Raw genomic sequence first — 22,749 nt, forward strand, 5'->3', positions numbered from 1 at the left:
GCGTCTGTGTTGTGGTGGTTTATCGGAGTGAATTCACTTGTATGAAAACTTTTGAATTTATCCAGTTCACAAGCAATCTTCAGCTTTAAATTTTATACGATGTCTTGAATGAAAAGCGTGGTGTCCTCTTTGGTTGACATGAAAAACTTGAATTGTTGTTTGATCAAATAGTAGAATTGCCATATTGCTAGTACAGGGCAAAGGTCCAAGTTTTTTTCGACACATCTACAAACAGAAGACTTCATCGTAGATACCTTAGTTGAGCAGTTGATGAAGTGGAGATATAGGTATAGGAGCACTTCTATCTGTGTGCTTGGTGAATTCAACCTCTTACATCATCTCAAGTGTTGGAGTAAGGAACCTCCTTCCATATCTGCCAAGTTCTTACGGCCGCGTTGGATGACCCCGGACCACAACGGAAACCTCGCCGGGGAGGTGGCGGAACTGAACTTGTTCCGTCCGTAAGTTTTTCTAAACGGCTGTTTAGGAATTTTGAAAAGTAAAGTGTATTTTTGCAAATTTGATTTTATAAAATTCAAAAAGGGGAGGACTTTAAGGTGTGGTCTCCCCTCCCCTCTTCTTTTCAAAAGAAAACAGAGGGAGGGCGACACTGTCGAGCGAGAGAGGGAGAGAACGTGAGAGAAAGAGCGGGAGAGGTGAAGAGAGACGCAGAGCACACTTATTTTAATTTGTGAGCTTTCTAAACACCCAGCATGGTAAAAAACAACGACCCTTTTAGAATCACAGCTCAGGAAGATATTATCCATCTCTTAGCCTTTATTGGACATTGCCTCGTAGTTGAGTTTTCCAAGTGGTTGTAAAGCCATAAAGTTGTTGCCGCCATTTGCTGTGGTATGTTTAAATCCTTTTCCCCACATGCTACTTGTCTGGTTAAGGTCTGTAGAATCATGGGGTTTAGTTTTGGTTCGACAGAAGGTTCATCAACTATCGCTGCCATTAGATCGGATTTTGTACGAAGGTCCTTTTGTTTTTTCGCTAAATTATAATTGCATTTTATCTCGACCACCAATAAATATATATTAGAGACCCGCCCGAAAAGGCCATGCCTAGTGTGGTCCCTTGGCCTTAAAGTGATCGAACAGCGAGTTGAGTTTCAGAAACTTGGGCTCAATTCGTTAATCCAAAAGGAGTTGAGTTTCAGAAACTTAAAAAGGAGTTGAGTTTCAGAAACTTGGGCTCAATACGTTAATCCAAAAGGAGTTGAGTTTCAGAAACTTGGGCTCAATTCGTTAATCCAAAAGGAGTTGAGTTTCAGAAACTTGGGCTCAATTCGTTAATCCAAAAGGAGTTGAGTTTCAGAAACTTGGGCTCAATTCGTTAATCCAAAAGGAGTTGAGTTTCAGAAACTTGGGCTCAATTCGTTAATCCAAAAGGAGTTGAGTTTCAGAAACTTGGGCTCAATTCGTTAATCCAAAAGGAGTTGAGTTTCAGAAACTTGGGCTCAATTCGTTAATCCAAAAGGAGTTGAGTTTCAGAAACTTGGCTCAATTCGTTAATCCAAAAGGAGTTGAGTTTCAGAAACTTGGGCTCAATTCGTTAATCCAAAAGGAGTTGAGTTTCAGAAACTTGGGCTCAATTCGTTAATCCAAAAGGAGTTGAGTTTCAGAAACTTGGGCTCAATTCGTTAATCCAAAAGGAGTTGAGTTTCAGAAACTTGGGCTCAATTCGTTAATCCAAAAGGAGTTGAGTTTCAGAAACTTGGGCTCAATTCGTTAATCCAAAAGGAGTTGAGTTTCAGAAACTTGAACTCAATTCGTTAATCCAAAAGGAGTTGAGTTTCAGAAACTTGAACTCGACTTGTTATAAAAGTCGACTTTTTACAATGTCTGTATTTTGTCAATTAATCAAAACAATAGCGGTTCGCTGTACTGTAGGGCTATAGCGGTGACGTCACTCAACGGTATAGCTGACCTTCACCGGTGCTCCTGGTTGCCGGTACTGTCCTCGAATTATAGGGGTAATCCATTCACCGGTGTAGATCTATACTGGTGATGGCGCCCACAGAAGCTACAACGGTAAATTTATATTTTGGTGATCCGCTCACGCTACTTAAAAAAGCCGATATGATATAGGTTTTCTTTTGTTTATATTTGAAACCACATACCTGAACACCAGACGGGGTAAATCCGATTCAATTTGATTCGTTGAATGGCGATGCAATTGAACTAACTTCGCCCATCAATTTTCTGTAACTATTTTTCAAAACCTTGTCTGTAGTCTGTAGACAAATAACCACACAAAATCTGTGCAATTAAACTTCAAAATGCGTATATAAGCAGCTGCCCTCATCAGCAAATGCTCGAAAGCTGCTAATAAGAAATTGGGGGGAAAACGCAACTTTGCATAGAAATCACGATCTCTCAGGAAGAAAAACGGGAAAGCAAGGATGCTCGAAATACAACATTTGGGAGCAACAAAGAGGAGACGTCATTAACAGTACAAGGAACGACAATCGAGACATTTTCTGATTTGTGGCGTATTTGTATTATCTAATCTAAACAGTAGGGCGATGATATCAGGTGGAGATGGTAATACGCGCGTTACACGAGCCACCGAAACCGAAGAAAGGTGGTCCTGAAGGTCGTGCCTGAAAGGGTCCAAAACCACGTAGAACGGGAACGACACGAACAGGTGAAAATCGCAGACAGAGACAGGGCTGCCATCTGATCTGCCCGTAAATGGAGGTAGAGCTTCCGTATCATGATCGGGTTCGAATTTCATAGAGGCGGTCATAGGTCGATCACGTGGAACGCGTGCTAGTGGGCCCTCGTGTTTCCTTCACTTAGAAAGACACATGTATCCTCTTGATTGCCCTATGATGGGAGAACCGATATGATCGAAAGTCCTCGCGCTCTTGCCTCAAACTCGAGAACTCGATCTGATTTATGTGTTCCCCTTTCAAGTCCATTTCGAAAACCGAACGGAAGAAGCTACCGCAGTACCCCTCTCTCACTCTCCCGCGAAAGCCTCGCCCGGCGAATCTAGGGTTCCTGTGGGGCTGAAGGTTTTCTGGCGGGCATTGGTACGCTTGGCCCATTTTGTTTCTGTTCGCCAGTCATTCTTTGCTGCACCTTCTTTCTTCTCTTCTTAATTTTCTATCATTGTTTGGTTCTTTCCGTTGAAGAGCTTAAAATGGGGGATTTAGGGGACTTGTGATGTGTACTTCGTTTGTTGTGTATACATTTGTTTGGTTTGCTCTCTTCTCCACTTATCCTCTGGATGCTTCTGGTATTCGTACTTTATTGTGGCAAGCACACCCACCATGGTTCGTAGCGTCATTTTAGTCTACCGTTTTCGGCTGTGATAATTGTTGTTAGATACACCAGCCTTTCACGATTCTTCGTCATTTCTACATGCTGCTGCTGGATATGCAGTTCAAGCAAGTGCAGCCAGCTGAAATGACTCAGAATTTGGAAAACATGGTCTGTAGCTGTTGATTACTTTTTAACAGCCTTTTTTTTTTTGTTTTTATTGTTGTTATGCAGCATCGTTTTTTTGCATGCTTGTCCATCACTACTTTTTGGGATTGTGTGGATTGCTTCATTCATGGCCACGTTTTTTCATCTGGTTTCACTAACACTGGTTTGGGTTTGAGTACAGGCAATGCTTTTGGTGAAGTATCGAAGGTGGAATAACTTACGAATAGTCACTGGAAATGGTTCTGCATATTGGTGCCCGATGCCCATCGCCCTTAACGTATTCTTTGTTAGAAAGGAAACTGGTTTTTATTTTATTCTGGATTGGTTATTATTGACATTTTTCAAATGAAGCCAACGAGCTCCATTAGCCTGCTGGTGCACTGAAGTTGGGTGGGGCCGGCGTCCTTCCCTTCACCGGTTTCATCAAAACTGATGTATAGGCTGATATATGGCGATACTTGCGAAACTGACCACACGTTGGTTGGTCTGCAGTCATGATCAATAATGTGCATTTGAGATATTTATGCACTGCATGCGGGAAGCAATAAAATACCTTCTACACATGCATGCAACCGCATAAACATAAAAACACATACCAATGCATTCTGACATGTGCATATGTACACATATCTAGTTGCCTAAATTGTGTTTAAGTAAAATACTTCTTTTTGGGTTGGTCAACCTCATTTCCTTCCCTTCCTTTTTATTTTTTCTAAAGACTGTCTAGTTGTGCTGCTGAGGTCCTTGTGTTTTTCTTTTCTTGCTTGCAGGGGATGGCTGATAATTCTAAAGAAAGTGATCATGGCAGTGGTGAGCAACATGGCTGCATAGGCATTTTTTCAGAGGCTACCAGTTTGGCCCCAAAGGTTGGAATGGAATTTGACAATGAAGTTCAAGCATTTGAGTTTTATAATTCATATGCTTATAGACATGGATTTAGTGTTCGAATTAATTCTTGGGATAAGAATTGCATGGGGGAGATAAATCGCAAGACATTTGTATGTTATAAGGAAGGTTATGCCATCAAAAAGGGTGGTACAACTAGGGTGAGATCTGATGCAAGATGTGGTTGCCTTGCCCGCATGGTTATAAAGAGAGGAACTAATGGCAGATTATATGTGTCTCAATTTGAGCCTATACACAACCACCAAGTTGTTGCCCCTAGTGAGGTGCACATGCTAAGGTCACACCGGAGGAGAGCACAAGCCGACATAACACCAGACGCAACAGGCAGTGTGAAGAAAAAAGTGAAAGCTGCAAAGGAAAATCAATCTGAAATTCAAAAGAATTTGACCAACTTCCCTGTGGATTATAAGATATACCTATCTAAAAAGCGTGAGATTTCTCCAAAACCTGGTGATATAGGATCTGTGATGCAATATCTAGAAGAAAGAACAACAAATGATCCATCATTTTTCAGTGCAATACAACTTGACCAAGATGATTCCATAACAAATATCTTCTGGGCAGATGCAAGGTCAAAGTTGGATTATGATTGCTTTGGGGATGTTGTCTGTTTTGATACGACATTGATTGCCAATAGTTCTGGTAGGCCTTTTGGATTATTTATTGGTATAAATCATCACAAACAAAGTGTTGTTTTTGGTGCAACTCTATTGTATGATCAATCCAGTGAAACTTTCGAGTGGCTGTTTCAAACCTTTGAAAGAACTATGCAAGGGAAACAGCCAAAAGTTATACTGACAGATCAAGATCAAGTAATTGCAAAAGCACTTGCTAATGTGTGGCCTAGTACATACCATCGAATATGTTTGTGGCACATCTTCCAAAAAGCATCAAATGCATTCAATAGCAGTAATGATTTTAAGAATGACTTCAGCAGCTGCATTTTTGGTCATGAAGATGAAGATAGTTTCCTATCCTCATGGCAGCACATGTTAGTCAAACATGACCTAGTCCAGAACGAGTGGTTAACAGACTTGTTCAATGAAAGGGAAAAATGGGCCTTAGCTTATGGACGAGATAAGTTTTGTGCTGACATAATAACTACTCAAAGAAGTGAAAGCTTTATTAGTGTGTTGAAACGGTACTTAAATTCACAACTAGATCTACTGCGTTTTCTTGAGCATTATGAGAGGCTAGTTGAAGATCAACGATTTGCTGAACTTGATGAAGACTGTAAGGCAAATGAGCCAAGCATGTTATATACACATTTGTTACGGGAAGCTGCAAAGGTTTATACGCCTAATGTTTTTGAAATTGTTAGAAAGGAGGCAATGATGGTTTTGGATTGTGATGTTGATCGTTTGAGTGAAGATGGGTCCATAACTGAGTATGAAGTAGCATTTGTACAAAATGTTAAGAAATATATTGTTGCCTTTGATTCATCTAATTGCATGGTTTCTTGTAGCTGTATGAAGTTTGACTTCATTGGGATTCTATGCTGTCATGCTCTGAAAGTGCTTGATCATATGAAAATTAAGCACATCCCACAACACTATATCTTGAAAAGATGGACAAAAGATGCCAAATGTGGGGTGATCATAGCTCAGTTTGCACCTCAAACTTATGGTATTGTAAAGTCAATTATGTCAACACGCTACAACCTTATAAGTCACTCCTTGATTAAGATTGCAACCAGGGCTTCTGAGAGTGAGGAAGCATATAAGTATCTTCAAAATCAATCCTTGATGATCTTGGAGGGGGTGGAGCGCATATTGAAAAAGGATTCAGGTAAGATACATTAAAATTTGTAGTTCTCTAGCCATGATATAAATGAATATTCTATAGAACAGTTTCTCTTTCTAGTGTTCAAGGTTTGTTTAGTGTAAAGTATTAGTTAGACAGCTTTCATATGCAGGTAGGTTGGCATCTTGACAAATATAAAAAGAATCATGATGGAGTAGAAAAGCAGCCCATGGCAATCAAGGACACCTTAACTCTCAAATTTGTTTGATATGACTGCCTTTTGGTCTGCGTAATCTCAGTCCACTCCAACAAATGGAGGTTTGTGTGTCTTTCTGTACTCTAGCTTGGCTCTTTTACTTATTTTTACTTCCTTTTTATTTTCTTGTCAAATTTTCTTTTCCGCAGGGCTAAATAATGGATATATCGACAAGATAATGCCATAAGGGTTGTGTTTGAAGAATTCAAGGTATGACTGTGGAGGTGCAAAGTAGTAGTTGTTTTGATGTTTATTTTTGTAGTGTGAATTAGATGAAACAACCTGACCCACACTGGGCTTGGGCCCCTAGTTCAACGGATCCCAACCTGGCCCATAGCTGCTTCGGTTCCAACCTAAGGCTAGGAACCAAGACAACCAAACACTTAACAAATAGAGGTGGTCATTATGCAGGGACAGGCCTGACTTAATGGTGTGTGACATGGATTGCAGCCAGTGTCTGGCCCAACATGTAACATATTTGTTGTAGGTCTTGGGCCAGGGTCGGCCTTCCGTCATCTTTCATCAGGTTGGCCAGATCATGCCTATTTAAATCTTGCCATGGGATAGACTTGCCTGCATTTTGCAGCTTGTATTTGGATGTTTCGAACTGACATATGTGGCTACTTTTATTTACAAGTGGATAGAAGTAGTTATCTTTCTTTTGTTTGTTTTCTCTGTTTGATCATGCATTTTAAAGGACCTGATTTTAGTCTTTTCAACATGAACGAGTTTGTGAAGGCAAAGCCTATGTGATGAGTAACAGGATATTCAGACCTGGAACAGACAAGATCCATAATTAGGTGCTACTAGGAAAGTTTATGTCATCCTTATGATTGGAACATGCAGCTAACTATTACAGGCTGTGGCAAACTGGTTGATAGTTTGTGTGTTATATACTCATCATGTTTCCAAAGGTTGGTGTGGTCACCAAGTGTTGCTATATGTTATATCATGTTCCACTAAACTTCTTGTGCTTCTGCTTTATATAGACTTTTCGTTTTATCTGTTTCATGGCTCGGCTTGACCATTCTTTGGAAGCTAAAACAGGCATTGTCAGATTTCATCAATGTGATTGTTGAATAAGTACATTTTCTGATAGATCTTTATCAGTAAAAGTTTTAGTGGTCAATCTGTAACAATTATTAGATTTATTTCTCTGTCCATTTAGAGAAGGTTTGCAAACATTGTCTTTGTTGCCATGTTGTCTTGGTAGACTGTCCACGATGTCTGGCTATTGGAGGTTTGGTTATCCACATCAATTTCGGTGGCCGATTCAGGTCCATAATAAGGAATGACTATCCTGGCATTCTTCAATACTTTCACTGAATACTTGTTCCAATTAGGTGCCTTCGTTTGATAATTTATTTTTGCAGGAAACTTCAACATTCATAATCACAGTGCATTTAAAACAATTTCAGATTAGATGGATCACCATATTTGGTTAACCTTATGCAGCATTTGACTTTCTTAGGAAGCAAAGTAGTCTTCTTTTCACTTTTTTAAACATTTGACATAGACAAGGTTTGGACTCATTCTCCTTTCAATTCATGATACGCTTAGAGGGACTAATAGATACTTTGAATTCTGATTCTTGTTTTCAAGGAACGCAAATAGCATGAGAGGGACAGGCTCTTTTCTTTCTGTGTTCGTCCTTCTTTTTAATAAATAATCCTCTATTTTTCTTCTTTCTTTTTGTCCTTTGTTCCTATTCTACCGGAAGTATTGCCCTAAGTTGTATAGTTATTAATCAATAGGAAGAGCGTTTTTCCTCGTTGAGACTGAAAATGTTGCTGTCCTTAGTCTTTATGGTAGTTTTCTTTGATTGGTATGTCATCTATTGTTCTGCCTTTGCTGGTTAGCATTCTAACTGCTACCATGTCATTTCGAGTGTAGTCAGATGCCAATACTCGGTTGAAAGCCCTGGAGATGGGAAAATGCTCAGCTTGCTGCATATCGCCATTTGTGTTGGTTGTGAGGAAAGCAACTTGATCATCTGGTCGCTCCCTCATTATTCAATTCTTCGTTGACCTTTTTTACAATAGATTTACCGTCTTTTTTCTGGTTTTTAATAAATTTAAGCAGGTTCTATTTGATCAAGGCAATAAAGAGGAGTGGCTGCTGACTTTCTCGCGAGAGAAACGATTTAAGCTCTGAGCTTCATAACATTATCTTTAGGTGAAAAATGAGAGGTTGACGTATTGAATTAACTCGATGGAGAAGAGGAATATCTTTGCGGGTAATTGACCCCCTTGCTCTGGTTTCTCTACGATTATCTATTTCGAGTAGAATCTTATGAACAGAAATTTTTGATTGTGCATGCAGGCCGTTGGTAAGTCTGCGGAAGCAACTTTTTTGTCAAGCACTAAGATTCTGTCCTGGGATTTGTGCGAACAAGAGGTCTTGAACCACGAAGCAAGCAAATCGAAGGACATTCTAGCCTTCAACATTTTTTTTTCCCTCGTTGTCCTTCTTGCCCCTTTTGCATAATTTCTCGTGCATATAGGAGCATAAAGGGTTCAGATTCCTACAACCCGAATACATGGGTAACTACATTTGGCCAAGTTGGGACAGCAAAATAAAAACCAAAGTTCTCCAATTTGTCCTAAGTTAGGACTCCTAACCGTCGCCTGTTGGAGAGGTACTTCCATCTTTTTCCATTTGCCGCCAGTAATTTGAATTCTTACTTTTCGTTTTTTGGGTAATAATAGAATAAGTGAAGTCTAAATAATCAGTCTTAAAAACCCCGAACCATCTTTTAGCATGGCTAATGATGTTATTTAGGCCGACTGCAAGATTTTGTCTCAAGATGCCTCCGGGGTTACTTACTTTAAGGTGCCCCCTGTGAGATTCAGTGCCCTATATAAAATCAGACTACTATTCCATAATGCGAAGCAGGGTATAGGTTGAATTCTTGATCAAGTTGGTTTTTAACGTGCATTCTTGTTATTCTTGAATCTTCTGAATCACTGGGTATCATGTTGCGATAGCGATAAAATTTGGTTTTTGGATCTGCAATAGAACCTTTGTCATATTTGTTACGCGTCAGGGCACACAACTACTCTAATGAAAAAGGAAGGTAACGTCCATGAGCAAGTTATTCCGCGTCATACTTCCTGGCTTCTTATCCCGTCTGATTCGTTGAGCTCACGGTTTCAGCAATTGAAGTGGGGCACGCGCGCATGCACTGAACTTGGTTGTCCTATTACTAGATTCCCATCTTATTGCCAGGGCCCATAAGTGCATACTGCATACGCGAGGTGAGAATATTACATGAAAGGCCTTTCATTTTTCAAGTTTTTCACACATAGCCTTTCCCAATGAAGTTCTCATGCATGCACATGGCTAAGAAAGTTTCTTCATGGCTTTGTCGCTCTTTTAGCATAAAAATCTTCCAGGTAATTTGTTTTACTGGTTAAGAAAGGCCCTCCGTAACTAGGATCTTACTGCTAGGCGGGCACATAATACTGGGGTTGTAAGCCAATGCATTTAATCTATGGATGGAAAACCACTGTAGCCTAAGCTCCACCCAACTCTCGAAGTTGGCTTAGCTTTCTGCTTTTCATCCAAGTGGTATGGTGGCTGCATCTAGAGATCACTCCACTCCACTGGATTCGTGGCCTTACCATGTCGATTACGCAACGCAAGTCCCCTTAACACGCAGATGAGTCTCGCCCAAGTTACTCGATCCAACTCTTCACTCGAAGGACAGGTCGGAACGTAGTCGCATGAAGATTTAAGCCGCGAAGGTCAAGCACAGCTCCACTTACAGAAAATCTCATTTTGCTCCCGTGGAGTACAAATTACGTGCAAGAAAAAACCTCCTGACTGACTGGAGGCCGTTTTTTCGAAACTCTCAACCCTCATATTTCGAGAAATCAATAAATTGGTAGGGATCAACATGCCAAAGCACATGTCACGTAGAAAATGAAAAGGGAAATATTGGATAGCAAATTCTTCAAAAGTCTTTATGATAGATCCATCAAATAGGTTCTGATATGGTTGAGATGATTGATGCCTAACTGTTGAAGGAGCGCAACCTTCAAGCACGACGTGGACAGGAAAGGAGCGAGAGAGGAAAGACTTTATACCTAAATTGACGTAAAGACATGAAACATGATTCTGATTCGTTGGGAGACTTCAGTCATTTTAGGAAAAACTGTTGGACCACCTCCAATTGGGACGACGCCCTTCCTCGTCCTTCCCCGTTTTTTATGAAGAGGCGTTGAGTGCTCGAGCCGACTCCCTTCCAGATTTCATTTTTCTTTGTATGGGTCCCCATTCCTTCCACTTGGAGTATCTGACCATTTCATCGGTCTATAAAATGATCTTCTCCCATTCCATACTATGACTATACTAATTGATTGGAGGAGAGAGAGAGAGCCACCATGGCCATGGAGTCGAGCCAGGAAGCGAAGTTGTTCGAGAAAGAAGCTGAGGAAGAAGAGAAGCATGAAGAGGAAATAGAGAGGACGGAAGTGAAGGTTTTGATCGCTCTTGATGAGAGCGAGGGCAGCTTGCATGCACTGAATTGGGCTCTAGACCACCTATTTGGGAACGCAGGCAGCCGAGACCTGCGGAGCCTGACCATTCTTCATGTCATTCAACCCTTCCCTCAGTATTTCTGCCCTGGAGGACCAGGTGAGGAAACCACGAAGTTCATAACCATTAATTCCGCCGGATCCCGTGGTTTCCTTTCAAGTCCTTTCGTTTCTTTGCATGTTCAATGCCTTTCCTGGTTGCTGGTGTAGTGGGTATTTTGTGTTCTTATCTGATCAACTTTAGTTCTTGGTTGTTGTGACGGCGTACAGGTGTTTACGTGACGCCTATGGTCGTTGACTCGGTGATAAAGAGCCAGGAGCAGCACAGTGCAGCACTTTTGAGACGAACCTCGACGATGTGCAGTGAGAAACATGTAAACTTCCCTTTTCAGCTTCTGTTTAACTTGTAATTAAGCTTCAGTTTGGATTTGGCGTTTCGGCGCATTGCACACGTAGATAATCGTTCGTTTCAACTCCGATGGTGGTGAGGATGAAGATAACCGTGTCTAGAAATATCGACTGATTGAATTGCGTGGTCGTACATGAGAGCAGGATTTAATCTGGTGGATTTCTTTCTCAATAGGTGAGAGCAGAAACATTGAAAAAGGAAGGAGAGCCAAAGGAAGCGATATGTCAAGTGGTAGAGCAGATTCATGCTGATCTCGTCGTCATAGGAAGCCGTGGCCTTGGCACCATCAAGAGGTAGTTTTCTTCACATGCCAAAGTTGGGATCCAGGTGGCCAGCCTTCACGGCTGGCTCTTGTTGGGTCGAGTCTGAGGACACACAGAATCCTTGAGTTCATTCAGACTCGAACCTTGCCTACCAGTCCAGGCCTCATGAGTTGAATGTAAGGGCACTTGGCTAATTGGGTCTTGGATCCCCACTCGGCATCCAGCACCATATTACAGAGACCGTATATAAGCTCAAGAAGCCATCACTTGGAAACAAAACTTTACTCCTTAATTTGCTAAACTGTAACTCAGCCAGATTTTCTACTTGCTGATGTGCAGGGCTGTTCTTGGTAGTGTTAGTGACTACGTGGCGCATCACGCGAAATGCCCGGTTCTGATTGTGAAGCCTCCTAAATGAAAAGGAATTTCTCTTGGCCGGGAAAAGCATCCGTCTTCCAAATATGCGGAGATCTAATAAGCATTTGCATGTGTTGTATGTCTCTGTGCGTGTGTGTGTGTATGTGATCTAGAGAGAGAGAGAGCACTGTTTCCTTTTCTTTGCTTTGCTTATTGCAAGCAGCACATTTGGAAAAGTTTCCTACATAATACAATGAAAATTCTACAAATTTGGCCTTCATTATTCACCGTTGTTCGCAGTAGCCAACATTGGAGGTAAAATTGAATGTGGTACCTTATTTTAAGTGCGGATGACCGCCAACAGCAACTGGTACCATTTGGTCGACCGGGGTTATTTTCCTTTCTGATGGTATAAAGCAGATGTGTGTTTTAAGTCCGATTGTCTTTGATAGGTGCCCTATTTATGGGTAATTTAGGCAGTTAAACGTGACGTATTTAAACTTCAGACCCCTTCAAAAGTTGAGCTTGTTTTGTATGAAATTCTCGATATGTATTTTGGCTTCAAGATGAGGGGTTCTTGATCTTCTTGGGTGCAAGAACTAACAGTTTGTGAGAACTCATAAGGATCTTTTTGAGCCGTCTGATCAATTCTGGAAGATGGAAAAATAAATTTTTAGTATCAATCTATTTAATTGTGAAATTACTTTTCCTGCAATAATAGGTGAACGTTTAGGCCTTACGTGACTGGGTTGGGAGATTATTCCGCTTGGGCACATCATACCAAACGTTAGATGTGCCTGCATATATGCATCCTGGTGATAGATTAGACTGAACCGAATAGAATGATATATCCGTCCTTCACACATTAAAAAGTTGGCCTTCGCGATATCAAAATTTTTTATATTTGGTCAGTTTCATTTTTACTGCGGAACTGGGGAACGAGGTCTACCATTCATGGCCGGAGGCCTGTGCATTTTAGTGGAACTGCGAACGGCATGATTTCTTGGGCAGACCTTTTCGCCATTTTAGATCGGTAGGCAGGCAAAGAAATCCGCTAAGACGTCCATTATTTCCACCAACTAGCGCCGTCGGTGAGCCTGTTGAGCCTTCGACGACCTTGACCTTCTTCAATTTTCCGGTGAACCGCAAAGTTCAATCATGCAAAGAAATTATGGTGAAACTTACCACAGATGCACTTGCACAGAGTATACAGAAGGTTAATACAACGCAAGGTCTCCTTTTCCCTAAAAAATTTGATGAGCAAAAAATGGCAAGCAAAGTGGGGAATTCAAGCTTCGTAGCCTCAAGAATGAATCATAAAGCACCGTTACCCCAAAAAGAAAACGATCTGGACGATATCATTTTGGCTTTTAAAAATAATGGTGGCGTGGTGCTACTTGCTATGTCGTGGGGTGGCAAGAGATAAGAACAATAACAAGAACGATAAAGGAAAATTATTAGTCAGCTTCAACCACACTCAAGAATCATGCTTTTCTGCAAAGTGCTTTTCCCTCTTTCTATAATATACAGATAATGTTTCTTTACAAGCCCTTTCTGCAGGTGTCCCACACTCTTGCCTCAGTGCGCGCCCTCTAGGTTGATAGAAGTATTAGAGTTAACCAAAATTTGTCTTAAGCAATAAGGAGACTTTCTTACTGGAGAGCCACAATCATCGGGTTCTATGCTATTTCTCCATCATAAAAGAAAAAGGGGTGCATGTTCAAAGCAGAAAAAAGAAGACAACAACCTCAGGCATGATCCTGCACTCCTCTTTTTTCCTTGTAATTATTGTTGTTGATTCCTGCATTATGCTAATTTTCATTTCTCACGCGAAGAAAGAATGAAAAAATAAGCGTAGCAGATACCTGAAGTCATTCCCTGCTTCATCCCACGGTTTTATGCTGCCTTGTGCTTTTTGGTTTCGTTTTGCGCATTAGACCTGTGTACTTCACTCACACGAGTTCAAACAAAGTGAAACCGTAATGTACGAACAACTGCGTCATATATTGAAAAGTTGGCCCTTGACAAAGAAAACAGAGCTGGTCATACAAGGCCTCTACACGTCCATATTCCAAATACTTTGCATAACTAAACTTGTTACATACTTATCCAACATGGGTACCAAATCGATTCTAAAACCACCGATCCTCAATCATCTAATAGCCAAGCTAAATGAAGCTTCTGTCCTGCAAATTAGCTGCAGTCACATATACTCCCAATTCTCCGATCAAACTTTAGTAAAACAGCGCATCACCAGCCAGCGGTTCCTGTCCTTGAGCTCAATGATTCAAGGCCAGCAAACTGAAAGAAACGATGTGTTATCAGCAACAGCATGAGAAAAGCAACCTGTAGCTGCTTTTGTCCTCTTGAGTGGATGTGAAAGTGCCGTTTGAGAGTGGGAGTAGCATGCTTCTGCAACTTACAGTCACGCCCCTTTTCGGTGCTTTTAGCGATTGGCGTATGGTGTAACACGTATACTGCACAGGTAGTGCCCTCCACGCCAATCCAATCCCGGCCACGCTTTTGAAGTGCGCATCCACTATCCAACTACTGAGTACGGCTTTTGCCTTCAGAAGTGAAGAATTTTACTTTCCCTGATAGCATCAAGAACGGTATTGCCATTGTTCTGGATAAGCTGGATCGGGAATGATGATGGGTTATATTTCATGACGGCTTTGGCAGAGTTTGTTTCAACTTTAAACATGAAAAAGAGAAAAAGAAAAACAAATAAGATATTGAGCATCAAATGGAAGGATTGCGAGCCATGTGTCTGCATTTTCGGAGAAAGCCAGCAATATCATGTGCCCCCACCTGGGCTAGCCATGTTAAAGAAAACTCACTTTCTTAAGACTAATATTCCAATGTCAATAAGATGCATGCGCATTCTATGAATCGTCTCGTTTTACCCACTCAGCAGTCCTTTGTTCATGAGCGTTCTGCATAGCAATCATAGGAAAGGAAAAGGGAGGGGGGCCTGCCTGATCAGTGTTGAACTCTATAAAGGGAGCTTCCCCTCTTATTGCAGAACACACAAATATCATTTGGTGAGGGAGAGAGAGAGCGAGATGGCATCGAGTGAAGGAAATTACATAACTCTCGATCAAGCTCTCAGTGAAGAAGCAGCTGCAACAGAAGAAGCTGGGGCTGCGGTGAAGAAGGTCTTGGTTGCGGTTGATCACAGTGAAGGCAGCTTTCTTGCACTTCGTTGGGCACTAGACCACCTATTTGCAGATGAAAACCAAGATTTTGGAAGTTTGATTCTTCTGCATGCTCAACTACCATTCAAGCACAAAGCTCATCCTGCTGGGACAGGTATTAAAACTCGTCCAATTTCAAGTATTTTCACTTTAACATAGGCATCATATTTTGCATGAAATGAAACTCAATAGCTGGTACCTATGGAAAGGGAATGATTTACAAACTTTACTATTTGAGATGGATATTTAATATTTTGGCACCTAGCTAATCTTTCTTACCTGTGTAGGATGAACTTCTCCGAGCGCATGTGTGATCGCATATGTTCATTGGAGTGCATTTTTACCAAAAGGAATAGCAAATTGAACTTTTTTAATTTTTTTAACTTTTCTATTTAAAAAAAGAAATCTGTTTTTCTATTGTTTAATTAGCTTTTTCCTGTTATGATGCCGATTAAATCGCGAAGAAATTGGATTTTGTTTCCATTTCTTACCATTCTGCTATCAACACTAAACGCCTTGACGGCAAGAAACCGAGAAAAGCCCTTTTTGTGTAAAGCCGTAAAAGAGGATTACTTATGTACTTCCATTTGGACAGCCGTTGACGAGACGCAGACAGTGGTGGAATCAGTAAAGAAAGATCAGGAACACATAGCTGGAATGCTTCTAGAGCGTGCTGCATCTGAATGCAACCAAAAACATGTGATCTCTCTCTCTCTCTACACACACACACAGTCACACACACATCTGGCCTTACTAGCAGTTAATTGGGCCCAGCCGAGACTCAATTCTATGAGCCATCCCAAGGCCACAGATCAGGTCCTTTGGTGAGGTGAAGCAGCTCGGATTGAGTTCCAAAAGCCAAGAGATTATCTGTACTGCACCGGCTAGGCAATGCAAAATAGTTCTTCGTAGTTAACAAGATGAATGTTCTGGATGGGTTTCAGGTAAGAGCAGAATTGAGGACTGCGGAGGGAGAACCCAAGGAGGTGATATGTGAAGTCGCAGAACAACTTCATGCAGATCTGGTTGTCGTGGGGAGCCGTGGTCTGGGCACCATCAAAAGGTAAATCCCAACTCATATAGCAGTACCCCACGACCATCAAGCACCAGATAGCCCTACCGGCGGGTGCCAGGACTTCTCCTTCTTCCAACTGTGCACCCAACTCAGTCATAGTTAATAAGAAGACAAAATTCGTTCAGGAAAAACTACAAAGAAAAAAAATGGTGGTATTAGAGAGAGCATTAGCTTCAGGGACTTTCTTCTAGTGTTTTTCTTTCAATACCTTTGTCTGTCTTCTTATTTGTTTCAACTATCACAAAATGGTGCTAATCTCAAGCTCTTCCCTATGTAATGCAGGGCCTTCCTAGGGAGTGTAAGCGACTATGTAGCCCATCATGCCAAGTGCCCCGTCCTCATTGTGAAGCCACCAAAAAGGAAGCACCAGCACGACCAGCACATGGCCACAGCTTGAAAACCAGAGAGAGAGAGAGAGAGGGGGGGGGGGGGGGGGGAGAGGGATGGGGGCATATTCGTGTCATTTGGCTCCCAAAGAATTTAAGCGGTTGTAATTTGTATTTGCAAAACGTTGTGTGTGTAAATGTTTCTGCGACATGAGCTTGAGACTGTAATAAAGAATAGGCAGCCTTTTGGGAAAGTATATCTTCCCCCATGTCGCACCATCTAGCCTCCAATAAGGGTCGATACTCTCTGATATTGATAACATTGTGTAAAAAATTCGCTGTTTTCATCTTTTCGTGCAACAACGAATGGCTGCTCACGCTTGAAAAACGTCTCCCAGCTAATAAACTTTTCATTTTCGTGTTGAGACACCAAAATTCTGTATAGTGTGTTGCACCCCCGTTGCTGCAAAATACATGACAAACAGAGACTTGGTTTTCTGTCTCCAAAAATCTCCATAGATCTCGACAAGCACTAACAGCCATATTCTTCTTTTGCATCTGCCGCATTAGGCTCCCAGGCTTGTATCCGATTCTAAACTCAAATGCCAAGTATGCACACTTGGAGAATTCCTGCAAATGGGCACAAAGTTAGGTCACATCTAAGACATGGACATTGACATGGGCTTTCGGTCGGCTACACCCGTTTAACTTGCCATCACCTCTTCCGGTCGTGTAAAGCATTCACTGGCTGTCCAAATTATCCTAATACATGCCGCAGGTTTATCGCACAAGCTCGTTGCCGCTGCGTCTGTTCTCACTCATCACCATGGGCTTTCTCGGAGATAGTTGGTTAGGTCTGAATTGGATTGGATCATCTTAACAGCGTTGGCTGGGTTCGCATGTCAATCTATGCACTTGCCTCGGCATCAAACTGCAAATGGGTCAGGCATTTTACCACAAGCCACAAATCCCCAAAAGGGTCATCGTCCCGTGACGTCCTGATTGATTCCAGCCACGTGGAAGGCCAACTAAAGAAGCCAGAAGAAATTCAACCCAATTCCTTAACTGAGACAGCCAGTTCAACCAAGCTTTGTAAAAAAATACAGTTACATTACAATGCGCTACAAAAGATTGGGCTACGTGCCTAAAAAGAGCAAAATATGTCTCTCGAGAAGTATAGATTCATCGAAGGACATCTTAGCGTCAGAGCATGGCTAAATGAGCTTTTGGTTTCTAAATATCACAATTGAAGACCTAAAGCCATTAAACAAATTGCTGAACATTTTTAATAGTGCATATCTCTTGAAGAATGAAATTTGAATTGACCATCAACTACCTGCAATTCAAATCCAAACTACTGTCAGAATTATTAATTTATCCATGCAAAAAAGATACTACCCCCAATATTCTAAACGTTCATGAATCATGATCAATGGAGCAGGAATTGTCACTCGGACTAGTTTCATTTTTAAAATAATCAGGAAACTGAAAAGCGAGGTTCAAAATTCGCAAGTCTAAACTTGTTCGTCAAAATACCAAGTTGAATTTCTTTTGACATCATAATTTCAAGTCCAGAGGAGAACAATTATTTATGGACAGACAAATTCCAGAACATGCTACAGACAAACCTGAAACGCTTCTACTCTTTAGATGTTATAACCAGCAATCCTAGGGCTCCAATGAGCAGATACTGCAAAAAATGGACAAATGTAAACAACGAGATTCATAAGTCCCAATCAGATTCAAGACTAGCATAATAAATTATTAACCTTTAATTAATTCCCCCCTTTTCTCTTTCATAAAGTACGTTTAAGGCACAAGGGCCACTTAAGTAAGGCCAAGCACCACAGTGTAGTATGCATAAGCCCTCAGAATTTTCCATTTTGCAAGACAAAAGAAGATCTAGAAAGAAAAGAAAAATCACGGATGTAATATCATTGAAGATACCAACTTCCGAAAAAAATATCTTACATAGCACCATACTGACCCCCATATATATTAACAGCGGAAAGAAAAATACTTCCCGCATGAATGACTATAAAAGCATAGATTATTAAACCACTTCAGTTGCCAGAGTCTGGCAGGCAATTTGGTTTGCAGCTCTTTCCAGTCAACAGAAGATCATTTTTTTGTGCCAAGAATTCCGTTGGGCCAAGGGTTTACCCATCACGTGAATAAATGCTGCTTTACAGTAAGCATAAGGCACTTGCAAGTTGCAACCCCACTAACATGAGCAACGGCAAGGACTCCCAAAGTCATGGCGAATGTAAAGGGCCATGGCCCATTATTGTCAACCCAAACTCAAGCTTTGCAGCCTTTCATATACACAATCGTCGTATTCATTTTTGTCAATTGTAAGAGGACAATAGCATTACAAAAATTCAGAAAAGAAGAAGATTGAAGCAGACCTTGATAATTGGCTTCTCTGTCATGATAATTGTTACCCATCCAACATATGGTAAAAACCTGATCATTTAACCAAGAATTTAATTGACACTGTTAATCCATGTGCCCCATATAGGCATTGAAACAAAAGACTGGCAATTATTTTGATAAGTTTAGGTTAATAATTGTGCATCATTTATTCAGGATATAGGATACAATCTTGAGTATATGGCATCTTACCCAACAGCTCTACCCATAATGTGATGCTGCTGAAGCCAGAGCTGACCATGGGCATACAAAAGCCTATCATCTCCAAAATTGTTATCTCCTGATAAATACAATAAGTAATTCATAATATCAGTCTCTGTAAACAAAGGAGAAACCTTTATTTTGAATGTCAAAAATTGCAAATGCAAACCTTTTGTTAGTACATCCACTTCATGAGTCTCGTTGCGCTCATGAACCTGCAAACAAGAAGATGTGGCCTTGAGAATCGTACTTCCATCAGATGCATGAGTGAAGTGCCTTTTCCTTTCAATTAATAAATCATGTTCATTACGAACAAAAAAAGACAAAAGGTCCAGTCAAGATAGAGTTTGTCAATAAACTATAGAATATATAATTAATTCATATTAAAGCCTTATGCATAAGGTGATTATATCTCCTGGAGCCTGGAGGAGCATGAATCTTTTGTCAGGAGGATTGTGGCTTTCGGTACCTGCAAATATTTTTCAACCATGGAACAATTTCCACAGGTGCTATTGATCTCACAAGCAATAGTCCTTCACAATCTCTGTCTTCTTCTAAGGGCATTCTGTTAAATGAGTCGATATGATTATCTCTTGAAAAATGCTTCATAAAGGGGATTTATATTTCTGTGCCCAAGTACTAATCTATTGGAATTGAGGCAGTTCAGAAAAAAAGGCACAAAGGAAGGCAAAGATTCAAACACAGACATAAATCACTTTGACTACTAAAGCAAAATTTGAAGAGAAGGAAATAGAAAAGAAGCTTTGCATGGGTATTCACCTTGATTACTCGATGGACAATGGGAATTTCACGACCCTGCAACAAGGTAACAGGGATTCTATATGAGAACACTCGAGGAAATAATAAGAGATTTGCATCGTATGGACACAAATAATAATAAAAGGGTGTATGTGGCACCTCTTCATATTGCAAAATGCGACTTAATGCAATCAATATTTATAGAGAAACAGGAGTTGAAGGCAAGACAACTTATATATAACAAAATGTCTTTGCACCAACATCTGTTCAAGTCTGTGTATCCACAGCTAAGCAATTTTAAGGTCGTGCCACAGAAGTTGAGAAATTTCCCAGTGCAGATCTATGCAGCACCTTAATTCTCCCATATATCAGGCTAGTTTCTGAGACATTAAAGAAAAATATATCTCTGGCATGCTCCTTTGTGGTACAACACTGTAAATTCTTGGCCCATGTCCAGTCTTTTAGACCTTACCATGAGAGAAATGTTTATTACCTCAATCCTAAATGGTTTTTCTGTAATACATGCATGAATCCAAACATGTGAGAGAGAGAGAGGGGGAGAGGCACGCAGAACGTATAAGTATTGAAGCCAAAAGGAGACATACGTCAACATGGAACACAACTATTTCCCCAGCTCGAATCGGATCCTTACTCATGTACAGGAACAATATGTCTCCCTGCAAGACATTGTCACATAACTTAATTAAAAACTAAAAGCCGTAGAGTTGAACAAGTTGTGACAATAATAACTGTTGTAAACATAATTGAGAAAAAATACACCACGTTCATATGTAATAAACATAAAATTTTATGTCAAGGACAATAACTTGTGGACAATGCATCAAACAACAAGCAAACAAACAAGAGAAAACCATCTACCAAACTCTTGGCTAGCATAAATAGCACCTACTTATTATCAGACAGCTGCCAACAAGTACAAGCTTGATCTACGGATACAAACATGACAAAACTACAGGGAACTGCAATTATCGTCACAATCTAGTCGAGCGCTTCACATAGCTTCGGTTTCCAAACACACCCAGCAGCTTTACATCTTTCCTTCAGGACACTTACGATGTGCGAAGTAATCCATCTTCCCTTGCCTCCAGAATATGGCAGACATCGACCTCAAGTATGACAATTCTGCCCCCAAACGGAAACGACATTTAAAATGGCATGTCCAAAGCCATAAGGAGATACGCCTGCATGCTGCATCTATGTCTAGGTAACATGGATCCAATCATCGACATACTTGAATCAATTACTGAAACAATTAGGAACCAGTACCATACGAAGAGATAATTGTTCTTTTTCTTTAGGAAGAGGCAGTGCTCAATGTAGACTGAATATCAAAATGTACTATCTCGAGTATCTCATCACATGGTGTCTTAACTTCTTTAAATTTTGGTTGCTGCAACGTCCTTCAGAAAGAAGAGTTAGATCTGTAATCTAAAAACAAGCATTCTGCTGTTTGAACCCCGAAGTTCATTTGGTAGTTAGTAACGGAGATGCAACATAAAGCAGACAATCCAAACACACGTTCACCACTGCACTTGATGACAAGCATGATCGCCAAGGCGAATAGGAAAATAAGAAGGCAGCAATAGGAGATACCCTCTTGAACCCAGGCTCCATACTGCCAGAAAGAACCACGACAACAGGCGACTCACTACCGGTGACACACATTAGCCCCTTCCAAATTATTAGGGCAGACGTCACTATCATCCCTGATGCATAACAGGTCAGAATTTTCAGCGGCAAAAAGAGAGGAGCCAAGAAAGAAAAAAGAATGTCATAAACATATGAAAACGATTGAAGAAGATGTTGATACCGAGGCTAACGGCCTGCGTGACTACATGCCTAATTTGAAGCGATTTGATGGAGTCGACAGTTTCCCCGATCCACCCCATTATCCTCTCTGTAGTCCTGCTTCAGAAAACTAATCTCGGCATATGTGAGAATAAGAGAGAGAGAGATGAAGCAGAGAGCATTTACGAACCGAAAGGAGTCGAGGACTGTTAACACACAAGTGAAGGAGGATTCAGAAGATTCTGCTCCGCTGGTTTAAAGCCAGATGGGAAAGGGGAAAAAAGAAGCAAGTAAAGGATTTTCGCCGCAAATGGTGTTTCCCTCGTCACCGGAGATCGAACGGTTGGTCAGTTATACGACTTTTCTCCGCCGGCCATCCAACTCCGAGGGCACTAGAAACGGCTCCGCTGGCAAACACGCAGTCACACCACAAGGCCGTCTTTTTATTGGTTGTCCGTTTCCCTGTGTGAAGCATTTCAGAAATGACCGCTATCATTTTACTTAATTCAAGAACATGCAGCCTGGACTGGAACGCTGACATTTTCCAACAAGATTGCGCAACTATCTCTTTCTATTGTTGAAGTCGAATGCAAATTACGATTACTTTTTAGGGGATGTTTGATTGAGGTTCTGAACATAAATGGGAGGAAACGGTTTAAAAGAAAAAATCTCGGATTCTCCTATCGCGGATTTTTTCCAACCAAGAAGAACGCACAAATGGGTCAAATTTCATCCGAAAACATTGCGTCTGCGTTTGTGCCAAAGTTATCATATTTAGTTACATTTCAGTGACATACATGGTTTTGCAAGACCAAACCATGTAACCGTTAATATTTATATGTACACATATATAGCAGTTTCTATCTGATTTTATCTTACTGTCATGGATTGAGCCTTATCAGCTTATCACATTTTATTTATGTCAAAAATATATATTTTCGTTTTATAGCCCGAAACACACATATTACATTTGTATGGTTAGTATTATGATGAAGCATACTTATAACTGAATCCTGTTTTTCAATAAACTGTACAAT

General features: G+C 40.8%; 4 protein-coding genes across 14 annotated transcripts; 3 read left to right on the plus strand and 1 right to left on the minus strand.

Moving 5' to 3' along the window:
- The first annotated feature begins 2,719 nt into the window (after positions 1–2,719).
- Positions 2,720–8,951, plus strand: LOC116247646 (protein FAR1-RELATED SEQUENCE 5-like). 8 transcript variants are annotated; one of them, XM_050075930.1, is made up of 8 exons: positions 2,720–3,043; positions 3,622–3,717; positions 4,211–6,134; positions 6,266–6,407; positions 6,495–6,555; positions 6,757–8,341; positions 8,428–8,581; positions 8,668–8,951. In XM_050075930.1, the coding sequence occupies exons 2-4, from the start codon at positions 3,625–3,627 to the stop codon at positions 6,355–6,357; spliced, it is 2,109 nt and encodes a 702-aa protein (XP_049931887.1). In that variant the 5' UTR covers positions 2,720–3,043; positions 3,622–3,624; the 3' UTR covers positions 6,358–6,407; positions 6,495–6,555; positions 6,757–8,341; positions 8,428–8,581; positions 8,668–8,951. The 8 variants fall into 8 exon arrangements, with proteins under 8 accessions (XP_049931887.1, XP_049931886.1, XP_049931885.1 ...); XM_050075929.1 differs by having other exon boundaries at positions 6,757–6,871; positions 8,239–8,581; XM_050075927.1 differs by having other exon boundaries at positions 2,721–3,043; positions 8,239–8,341.
- Positions 8,952–10,674: 1,723 nt separating this feature from the next.
- LOC116247647 (uncharacterized) lies at positions 10,675–12,172 on the plus strand. The gene is made up of 4 exons (XM_031619880.2): positions 10,675–10,983; positions 11,154–11,257; positions 11,467–11,585; positions 11,895–12,172. The coding sequence occupies exons 1-4, from the start codon at positions 10,731–10,733 to the stop codon at positions 11,971–11,973; spliced, it is 555 nt and encodes a 184-aa protein (XP_031475740.1). The 5' UTR covers positions 10,675–10,730; the 3' UTR covers positions 11,974–12,172.
- A 2,665-nt stretch (positions 12,173–14,837) lies between these two features.
- On the plus strand, positions 14,838–16,857 carry LOC116247891 (uncharacterized). The gene is made up of 4 exons (XM_031620316.2): positions 14,838–15,224; positions 15,705–15,808; positions 16,054–16,172; positions 16,467–16,857. The coding sequence occupies exons 1-4, from the start codon at positions 14,840–14,842 to the stop codon at positions 16,579–16,581; spliced, it is 723 nt and encodes a 240-aa protein (XP_031476176.1). The 5' UTR covers positions 14,838–14,839; the 3' UTR covers positions 16,582–16,857.
- Positions 16,858–17,543: 686 nt separating this feature from the next.
- Positions 17,544–22,150, minus strand: LOC116247893 (uncharacterized). Of its 4 annotated transcripts, none has more exons than XM_031620320.2 (10): positions 21,903–22,150; positions 21,735–21,829; positions 21,518–21,630; positions 20,509–20,580; positions 19,925–19,960; positions 19,314–19,359; positions 19,136–19,223; positions 18,919–18,976; positions 18,139–18,200; positions 17,544–17,846 (listed from the first exon to the last, which is right to left on the minus strand). In XM_031620320.2, the coding sequence occupies exons 2-9, from the start codon at positions 21,811–21,813 to the stop codon at positions 18,150–18,152; spliced, it is 543 nt and encodes a 180-aa protein (XP_031476180.1). In that variant the 5' UTR covers positions 21,814–21,829; positions 21,903–22,150; the 3' UTR covers positions 17,544–17,846; positions 18,139–18,149. The 4 variants fall into 4 exon arrangements, with proteins under 4 accessions (XP_031476180.1, XP_031476179.1, XP_031476178.1 ...); XM_031620319.2 differs by having other exon boundaries at positions 21,735–21,842; positions 21,903–22,149; XM_031620318.2 differs by having other exon boundaries at positions 21,735–21,842; positions 21,931–22,148.
- Positions 22,151–22,749: the final 599 nt, after the last annotated feature.

Source organism: Nymphaea colorata, chromosome 2 (genome assembly GCF_008831285.2).
Source record: "Nymphaea colorata isolate Beijing-Zhang1983 chromosome 2, ASM883128v2, whole genome shotgun sequence".
Classification (NCBI taxonomy): domain Eukaryota; kingdom Viridiplantae; phylum Streptophyta; class Magnoliopsida; order Nymphaeales; family Nymphaeaceae; genus Nymphaea; species Nymphaea colorata.

Coding starts and splice junctions, on each gene's coding strand:
- LOC116247646 (XM_050075928.1), top strand. CDS start 3,625: ATGCTTTTGGTGAAGTATCGAAGGTGGAATAACTTACGAATAGTCACT. Junction 3,718..4,210: donor CGATGCCCATCGCCCTTAAC/GTATTCTTTGTT, acceptor TCTTGCTTGCAG/GGGATGGCTGATAATTCTAA. Junction 6,135..6,265: donor CATATTGAAAAAGGATTCAG/GTAAGATACATT, acceptor ATATGCAGGTAG/GTTGGCATCTTGACAAATAT.
- LOC116247893 (XM_031620320.2), bottom strand. CDS start 21,813: ATGGGGTGGATCGGGGAAACTGTCGACTCCATCAAATCGCTTCAAATT. Junction 18,977..19,135: donor ATTATGGGTAGAGCTGTTGG/GTAAGATGCCAT, acceptor TTAAATGATCAG/GTTTTTACCATATGTTGGAT. Junction 18,201..18,918: donor CAGAGAAGCCAATTATCAAG/GTCTGCTTCAAT, acceptor CATTTTTTGCAG/TATCTGCTCATTGGAGCCCT.
- LOC116247891 (XM_031620316.2), top strand. CDS start 14,840: ATGAGCGTTCTGCATAGCAATCATAGGAAAGGAAAAGGGAGGGGGGCC. Junction 15,225..15,704: donor AGCTCATCCTGCTGGGACAG/GTATTAAAACTC, acceptor CCATTTGGACAG/CCGTTGACGAGACGCAGACA. Junction 16,173..16,466: donor GGTCTGGGCACCATCAAAAG/GTAAATCCCAAC, acceptor TATGTAATGCAG/GGCCTTCCTAGGGAGTGTAA.
- LOC116247647 (XM_031619880.2), top strand. CDS start 10,731: ATGGCCATGGAGTCGAGCCAGGAAGCGAAGTTGTTCGAGAAAGAAGCT. Junction 10,984..11,153: donor TTTCTGCCCTGGAGGACCAG/GTGAGGAAACCA, acceptor GACGGCGTACAG/GTGTTTACGTGACGCCTATG. Junction 11,586..11,894: donor GGCCTTGGCACCATCAAGAG/GTAGTTTTCTTC, acceptor GCTGATGTGCAG/GGCTGTTCTTGGTAGTGTTA.